The sequence below is a fragment of the Misgurnus anguillicaudatus genome, chromosome 23 (assembly GCF_027580225.2).
Source record: "Misgurnus anguillicaudatus chromosome 23, ASM2758022v2, whole genome shotgun sequence".
NCBI classification, from domain to species: Eukaryota; Metazoa; Chordata; class Actinopteri; order Cypriniformes; family Cobitidae; genus Misgurnus; species Misgurnus anguillicaudatus.
The window spans coordinates 8,756,631-8,765,627 of record NC_073359.2 but is presented as its reverse complement, the minus strand read 5'-3'; the positions used below and the strand labels follow the sequence as shown (position 1 = coordinate 8,765,627).

The window sequence follows — 8,997 nt, the reverse complement described above, 5'->3', positions numbered from 1 at the left end:
TTCACATCATCAAATCAGATTCAAACACATGAATCTCAGTATTTATCATTAAGTTGTGGTTCTTGTGCACTGCTTTCAGACAGTATGTTTAATACTAATGTGTAATAGGCCTTACATTTGAGATAATATACTGTTTTTGACTTCATTCTGGTATATAATATACAAGACATGGGTAAGTTTTGTTTGTTTTTATGACAGAGAAGATAAAGATAAAAAGAAATAGAAAAATACGTTAGTAAGTAAGGTGTTGGCGGAAGAGATGGGTTTTACCCGATTCTTAAAGAAGGCTATGGAGTCAACAGATCTTGTTGCACCGGCAGATCATTTCACAGATGTGAAACAGAATAAAAAAAGGTAGACTTTGGGATTTGTAACTTAGCATGTTGTAAACAAGTACTAAAACCTATTTACACACCAAAAGAAATGTAAAATCATAAAAATAGAACAACTTCGTTTTTCAAGTGAATTCAACCTACTATTTTAAGTTTTGCCTCGTGATAAGTAAACATAACTTTAAAAAACAACTTTGAAATGTTTTAACTCAATTTGTAACTGTGGGTTCACACCAGCCGCGTTTGAGGCGTCAAATTCGCGTCTACCACGTCTAGTTTACCGCTTGAACATTTTGAGTTTACTTGCTTCATTCGCATGTGAAAGCTGCATCATGGGAGGGGCTTCTGCGACTCTGCTCGCTTCCTGTAATCACGTCACTACTATAGCAAGCTCCTGATTGGTTAATGTGGCACGTTATTCCGCCAAAGTTAAATTTTTCCCCCGTGGCAACGCACAATTCGCACGGAATCGCGTTTACCGCTCATCAACCAGACCTCCAGACGCACATCAACCCGTCTTCAGATTGACTTAAAGGAACAGTATGTAAGAAATGTATATCAATTAATCATAAAATGGCCCTGATATGTCACTAGACATTAAGAAATCATTTTCATTTCACATACTTATGTCACTGACAACATTGGTATGGCCAGGATATTGTCATTTAAAAAGTGGAGTTGCAGCCCTCAACTGATGTTTATGTTGTCATGTTGTGTATTGGCCACCAGTTTTGTGATTGCAGTACCAGTTTTGGCCACAATCCTACATACTGTTCCTTTAACATTGAAATCACTCGCGCTTGAAGCCTCTACCACGGCTAGTGTGAATGCAGCATTAAACTTGGGCACCTGTAACAGCTTATTATAACGGCTGGATATTTTAAAATAAAACCTTCATTAAAAAGTGTGGTTTAATAGACCTTCCGGAAGGCCAGCAAGAAGAGCATTGCAGTAGTCCAACCTGGAGATTACAAGGGTCTGTATCAGAAGTTGTGCAGCATGCTTTGTAAGATATGGCCAGAGTTCCCTCTGGTGGAGTATGAAGGCACTCAACCTGATAAATGTTACAATATGACCCCTAAAAAGTGTCATATATACACATATTTAAGAACATTGTACATAAACGGTTAGAATTTGCAACAAGACATACATATTTTACCAGAAGCCTAAATTAGAAATGACTTACTGAAAACCTTATTCAATCAATATTTATATGTTTTACAATAAAACAGTATTTGACAAAACTTTGACATTAAAATTAATATAGTGACACACTGTAAAAGTTTCACATATACAGCAGGGATTAATTGGCTATATTTACTACTATAAACAACCAAATAAAGTATCAAAAATATCAAACAACTTTCTTCACTATGACCACTATCTCACTATGATCTCAGCTAGTGCAACACTTTTGCTGCGTTGATGCATTTTCTCCTAAAAGAGGAAGCTGGGCTAAACAAAGAATCACAACTTCCCTTTTTAGCAAATAGCCTTTAGTTTAAAGTCCTATCACAATACATTTATCACAGCGCACTATACACACAAGCCAAAAGAAGATGAGAACAGAGACTGCATCTAAATTATAGCATCTAAAAGAAAGACATTAGGAAATATATATAATAGATAACATCAAAGTAATCAGACATCAAAGCTAAAACACTCATGACAACATAGCACTCACAAAGCTAGGCAATGATATCAACAGTCTGTTAACTAAACATTACAGTGGCGTACTGAACATCTTCATTTTCTGTGGTGTTTGTGGTGTCTGAAGATGTCTGCTTTGTTTTTGAATTTAAAAAATTAACGCTGCTATAATGAATATCCTCATATTTGCAATCTTCTTTCTGTGTGTGTTCAGACGGGGCTGCATCAATGTGCACTGAGTCATACTGAAGATAAAATAAAGTTCAGTTAGGATTACAAACAAGAAACATTTTAAAATATATGTGTGAAAATATATGTAAATCTTTTATCAGACATTATCACCTGTGTCTCCTCCTTTGTATCCTTGTGATTTCTAGACAAGATACAGCTTCTCATCCTTATAAAGAAACAGATTAAATGATGCATCAGGTTTAAAGAGTTAACATGGTCACCCCATACGGAAATGTAATATATGACATATATGTCCCTATATCAAAACCGATCTTGGCATATATGTTACATATATATGCAATATATTAATATCACATATATAGATCCTCTGGATATATGAATATATAGGTTTAAAACATATATGAAATACTCATATTAAAATGTATATAAATACATATATTAATATCACATATATAGATACTCATGATATATGAAGATATATGTTTTAAACCTATATGAAATACTCATATTAAAATGTATATAAACACATATATGAATATCACATATATAAATAATCTTGATATATGAGATATATGTTTTAAACCTATATGAAATACTCATATTAAAATGTATATAAATACATATATTAATATCACATATATAGATACTCTTGATATATAAAGATATATGTTTTAAACCTATATGAAATACTCATATTAAAATGTATGCAAATACATATATTAATATCACATAAATAGATACTCTTGATATATGAAGATATATGTTTTAAACCTATATGGAATACTCATGTTAAAATGTATTTAAATACATATATTTAAAATATGTAAATGTATGAATTCTTATATGGGTTTGTATTTTACAACCATATAAGATGGATTTTTACATGATACTGTATGCTCCAACCATATGATATCAATATGTTTTATGTCTAGATTTCTAAAACAACATAGCCTATATAGGTCTGTAAATATATTGTTTAAAAATGATTAGGGTCATAACATTATAACCCTGCCTAGTTTCAAACTGCATGCATTTGGCACAATACTATACTTTTATTATGGAGTTATACTCCATAGGGGCGGTTTCCCGGACAGGGATTAGACTAGTCCTAGACTAAAACATTTTTAAGAGCTGTCCAAACTGAAAACAACTTGCACTGACATATCTTAAAATACATCAGGGCCCTTTGTTTTGCCTCAAAATGAATACAGGTAATGTTTTTAGTAAGGCATGTTTGTTAAAACTAGTTATATTTCCTAATTAAACTAAGGCCTTGTCCTGAATTAAGATAATCCCTGTCTGGGAAACCGCCCCCATATTACTCAATGTACAAGCTAGAAATTAAGCTCTGCACACCACAGGTCTACTAAAGGGTTAATGGTGCCACATGGTGATCAACAGTAAAAATGACAAATTTGACCTCTTTGCAAAAGGAAAAACCACCAACATTCAAAAATGCATCATAACAAGGTGTCATTGCTCTGCAATCAAAAAATGTGGTTATAATGGAAGTCAATGGGGCAAAAACAGCCACTAACAATAAATGATGAAGAAAACAATAATCAAAAGCCAATGTTTTTACTTTACATTTGACATGCCCAAGACTGCGAAAAAGGTTAAAAAAAAATCCAGTCTACAATCACTTTTTGTATTGAAAATTTGTCATTTAGATTTTCCCCAAATCCACTTATGAACTTGGCAATTAAAGAGTTAAAATCATGGAATTTTTGTAAAAAATGGTAGTTTTGATCAGTACTGACTAACAAATTTATGCAAAAAAAGTGAAAAAATAATCTGATACATTTTTACAGATGTTTAATTTAGTGGATGTATTAAATTTGAACAATGCACAAGGGTTAAATTTGCACGGTGTACCCATGCATAAAATAAAAACAGGAGGAATAATAAAATGAACACTTTAAAATACAAGCTAAACAGCGCCTACTTCAGTAACACACAAATAGCTTAAGTTGTTAGCCCCTCCCGTCCAACGGCTGGGTGGATCAGTGGATAGTGGAGGTGACTTTCAACGTGAGGACCCGGGTTCGAGGCCCGACTGGACTCATCAGGTACATTACAAATAATAAATTGTGTTTGTGTGTTAAGTTGTGTGAATGGGTTGTACGTCCTACCTGTGGTCTGAAACATGTAAAAAATTAGATAAAAACCACGGTTCAAATTTAATTATTTTATGATATATGATAAGTATATGTATGCAACATATATTAGACATGTATGTGAAGTCATGTATGTCACATATATAAATAATTATATAGATGATATATATGTCTATATATGTTTTTTGCACACATAGACATATATTTGTATGGGATAGACATATATGTCAATATATGAAATTGTTCCATTTTCGAATAGGTGTCATATATGGTTGTACATATATGTACATATAAGTTTCTACTTTATATTACCATATATTTCATATAGGGATATTTCATATATTCACATATATTACATTTCCGTATACATCACAATTCTAGAGATCAAGACATATGTTTTTTTTGTTTTTTATGTCATAATTTTTCTTTGTTTAGAAACTTTCAGAGCAAACATTAATTAATTAAACAACAAAATCCCAAAGTGGTCTCAGACTTTAGGATCTCACTGTATTGAAACACATTTTAAATAAAGGTTTTACTGACCTGTACCACATCAGGACTCCTATGAGTGTAAGAGTCAGAAACACAGACAATATGATTGCTGTGTTTAGTAACCATGTGAATTTCTCTTGTTCTGTAGAAGACACAGTAATAAATGAGATCAATTTATTTCAAACTGCAGTAAACATTTAACACTAAAGTCAGATGTATGATGAGATGTTGTGTTACCTCTTACAGTACATGAATACTCTTGTAGCTCCTTATTGTTGAATGAGTCCAGGTATAGCTTGTTTAATAATGTCAATCCATCTGTTACCTGTTGTCCATTCTTATACCAGATGTAAGTATGTTTGTTATCCAGAGTGCATTTGGTTGAACAGATTAATATCACTTTTTCTCCATCTATCACATGTTTTGGTCTGCTTATCACCTGAGTATCTGAGATTTCGTATAACAGAATTAGGCTTGAAATAGTTTGTTGATTAACTTAACTGGTGGAGCATGGCATGAGAAATTTGAAATTGATTTAATCCAGTAAATAAACTGATAAAATGTATACTTTAAAAACATTCTGAACAGAAATCCAAAGATTTAATGTAATATTAATATTTTTCTAGAATTCAGAGTGCTAGGATGGAAAAATTATTTATCAACAGCAAATCAGTAGTGAATGCAGCTTTACAGAGAGTTAATTATGAGCTGTTACCTGTAACAGTAAGAGTTACTCCAGGTAAACCAGAAAATTTCCCATCTGATCTGTTAGTGATGAACCTGAATACATATTGACCAGAGTCACTCGTGTTGATGTCTTTGATTCTCAGTGTGTTTCCCACAAACTCCACACGACCAGCAAACTGATGATCCTCACGTAGATCTTTGTCTTTCTTAGATGGATCATTCATCAAATACCAGAATGAATCCTCTACTGTATATCCAGTGGGATGTGAGTATGAAGAGTGCATATCTACTGTTGATCCTACTAAAGCACAAACTCTTGTAGAGGTGTAAGTCACACCCCAACAGCTACTGTTAGAAAGACCTGAAAGAGTCACAAATCACTGTTGTAAAATTAACAATCAATTTAAAACATCTGTATAAATAAACTCATATATAGACGGTTACATCGGACGTACGTTATACACGTCTGGATCCAAACCTTACTTCCGGTTTCGTTTTTTTTAATGGTCTGACTAGTTGCTAAACTGATCTCTTGAACAAATGCCTCGTCGAAAATAACAAATGTTTTGGTTTCCTTTGTAATCTATGTGTTGTTTTTTTGCTTGTTATATAAATAAACTACGTTATATAAATAAAAGAACTTCGTTGTTATTTATTTTTAGCGGAGTTTACCGGAAGTTACGTGCGGAAAGCAACAGCCGCTTGTTTATGTTGTTACTGCTGAAACGGTCTATAGATAAACACAAGATTGTAAAAATTTTGCTCTTTCACTTTATAGTGAAAATTAAACTTTTTGCTTATAATATAATATATATTAAACATTAGACTTAAGGATACTGTAACTCAGAGAGAATTTAAAATTCGAGAAAATCCTTCACTACACCTTTAAAAAGTCCCGCTGATACGGAACAGGTGAGGGGAAATCGGCGAATCGCGGGGAATTATGGGAAATTGAGTCCGGGTTAGAATTCGGGGGAATGAAAGTGCTGAGTCCCAGGGGTGTTAGCGCTGACATCCATAACAGATACAGTGTATAAAAGCTGTAATGGCCCAAAACACTGACCACATTTGCATACAGAAGATTTAGAGTTTAGATTTTCTATGAAGTCAAATTTCCTGTCCAATCAAATGCTCTCTAGGCGCTGAAGTGTCCCGCCATACCTGTCAACACTCCGTTTTCCCAGGAGTCTCCCGTATTTCACACCTATCTCCCCACCCCTCCCGTTTTGTTATTTCTCCCCAGAAACTCCTGTAATTTTAACAGCCCTACCTCGTTATATGAATAATCACATCAATATGCAGTATTATGTGCAGGATTTTGGAATCCAAATGTTAACAGGCATGGTCCCACCCCCTACATTGAGCGAAACCTCTGTCTGAAATCACAAGTGCCTGAAATAAGACACGTGTTAATACATTTACTAGTTCTTTGGCACTATGTAAGGGATAAGAAACTACTCAGACTGTGTACTCCCCTTTGGGTCATGCCGCATTACCACCTTAGGTGTGCATTATTTTCTAAAAATTCAAAGGCCCACCAGCAATTATTCCTTTTATAATTTTTATTAAAACTAAGTCTAATAGAGTCCTGATTTCGATATAATATAAAACTGTGACGCTCACAAGCTGTCAAATGCGGCTTTGCTGGACTGTGCTGTAAATGAAACGCTATTGGTTATTTAAAAAGGGGGGAGGGTTTTTTCGATAGTTTCGTTCTGACTTCTAGTCAGTGTTGGCAACTTGAGGACTTTGTTGCTAGATTTAGCACTTTTTCAGACCCCTTTAGAATAAAAAAAAACACATAGCTATAATTCTATCTACTTTTTGGATGAGTTGTAGCTTGAGATCTGTATGCATTTTGTGTGCCCTGTACTGTCCCGCGAACACAAGGTTGTGTATAATAGAGGGCTACACTGCTTCCTGTTTCAGTTAAAATGACGTCACCACATCAAATGATGTTGCACGTTTCAAAGCACTTCAGTGAGCCTTTAAACTAAATATTGAATCACACTTACACACAGAAGAGGATTGAGAGTATTTGCCAGCCTCAGAGCAGAAATAGCTGTCAGTGTTTCCTCTGGATGGCACTAATATGTTTTTGCTGTATTTTAAATATTGTCCATTCTTGTACCAGGAGTAATAATCAGACGTCAGTTTGCAGGAAGAATCACAGCTCAGTTTCACTTTTTCTGTAGATTCAGGATTCACCCTCACCTGTAAAACTAAATAATCAAAACCTTACATTAAATGAGAAATGAAGAGAGTTGAACTGGACTGATGAGAATGTAAATGTACCTGTTACTGTTAGATTGACTGTGACTGAACTGAGATGTTTAACTCCATCCTTCATAATGATCATGAGCTGATATTCTCCACTGTCTCTCTCTCTCACATCTGATATTGTGAGATATGTGTAGTCTTCAGTGATCCACTGATCCACTCGTCCTGAGTAATCCGAATCTAAAGTCAAATCTTCAGGTTCATTTTTGTTCCTCCAGTTTGTTTTCTGTTTCTGACTGAACCAGAATCCAGTTTTGATGTTGTTCTTTGAGTAATCGCACCTCACTGTCACCTTTACCCCTCTCACAGCACAAATACTCTGTTCATCACAGGTCACAGTAAAGCTGTTCAATGTTAGAGACCCTGAAAAAGAAAAAGGCATAATACTGATATTTGTAACATACTGTACTGTAAACTTAACTGTTTTTAAAGTAAAGCAAAATCAAGGTTTTAATCTTTATCGGACCAACTTCAAGATAAACATCTTACATTGACATGTTTTAACAGTTATAAATATTTAGGTATCAGAAATCTTCAAGAGATTGAAAAAAACATGAAATAGCTACATGAAAATCAAATATTGCAATGTTGTTATATATGTGTTTTTGCGGAACAATATTACAGCACAATCAATCCACTACAACAATTATGGAGAAATAACTTTTAAACAAACAAACAAACAAACAAACAAACCAGAAACATAAATTCACTCATGTTTTGCACTTTATTGTATGGACTCAATTATCTTCTATAGGAATCAGATTAAAAATATTCAAGAAGAAAGCTTTGGTAGATCTACTTACTTCAACAACAACTAAACTGTAGTGCACTTAATAGTGTTCATACCTTGAATGTGTAACAGCAGGATCAGAGATGAGAGTCTGGAGTTCATCATTTCACTTTGAAGAAATTCACAATTATGCGAACATGCTGAAAATAAAAAATATATATGTTTAAGATTAAACATTTGGTATAAACTGTTGTAGAGTTGTCTGACTTGGTTGGAGTTGCAGCAGTGGTTTGTAAGGTTTTTGGTTTAATAAGCTGATAGCTATAAAAAGCTACTGATCTCACTTCCTTCCTTTTTCTTATTAAAGCCAACGTGAAACACTTGCACCAGTCTTAAACAGTAAAATGCAGTCTAACACAAACTGAGTGAATCAATTTCTGTATTAGTAAATGGTCAATAAAATGAGCTAAACTCTTAACTATGAAAATATTAAATATTATACACCCTCCATGATATT

The 8,997-nt window shown here is 33.8% G+C and overlaps 2 protein-coding genes across 5 annotated transcripts in view; both read right to left on the bottom strand.

Annotated features, from left to right (window-relative positions):
* Window positions 1-1,597: 1,597 nt before the first annotated feature.
* On the bottom strand, window positions 1,598-5,825 carry LOC141359478 (uncharacterized). The gene is made up of 5 exons (XM_073862021.1): window positions 5,499-5,825; window positions 5,021-5,230; window positions 4,835-4,925; window positions 2,325-2,379; window positions 1,598-2,227 (listed from the first exon to the last, which is right to left on the bottom strand). The coding sequence occupies exons 1-5, from the start codon at window positions 5,752-5,754 to the stop codon at window positions 2,045-2,047; spliced, it is 795 nt and encodes a 264-aa protein (XP_073718122.1). The 5' UTR covers window positions 5,755-5,825; the 3' UTR covers window positions 1,598-2,044.
* A 2,205-nt stretch (window positions 5,826-8,030) lies between these two features.
* LOC129453456 (sialoadhesin-like) overlaps window positions 8,031-8,997 on the bottom strand; it is a 33,660-nt gene continuing 32,693 nt past the window's right edge. For all 4 annotated transcript variants that reach the window (XM_073862016.1, XM_073862015.1, XM_073862017.1 and 1 more), the window contains 2 exons: window positions 8,597-8,680; window positions 8,031-8,113 (listed from right to left, as the gene is read on the bottom strand). The gene's annotated coding sequence lies outside the window, so the exon portion shown is untranslated. The remainder of the gene's footprint in view (window positions 8,114-8,596; window positions 8,681-8,997) is intronic.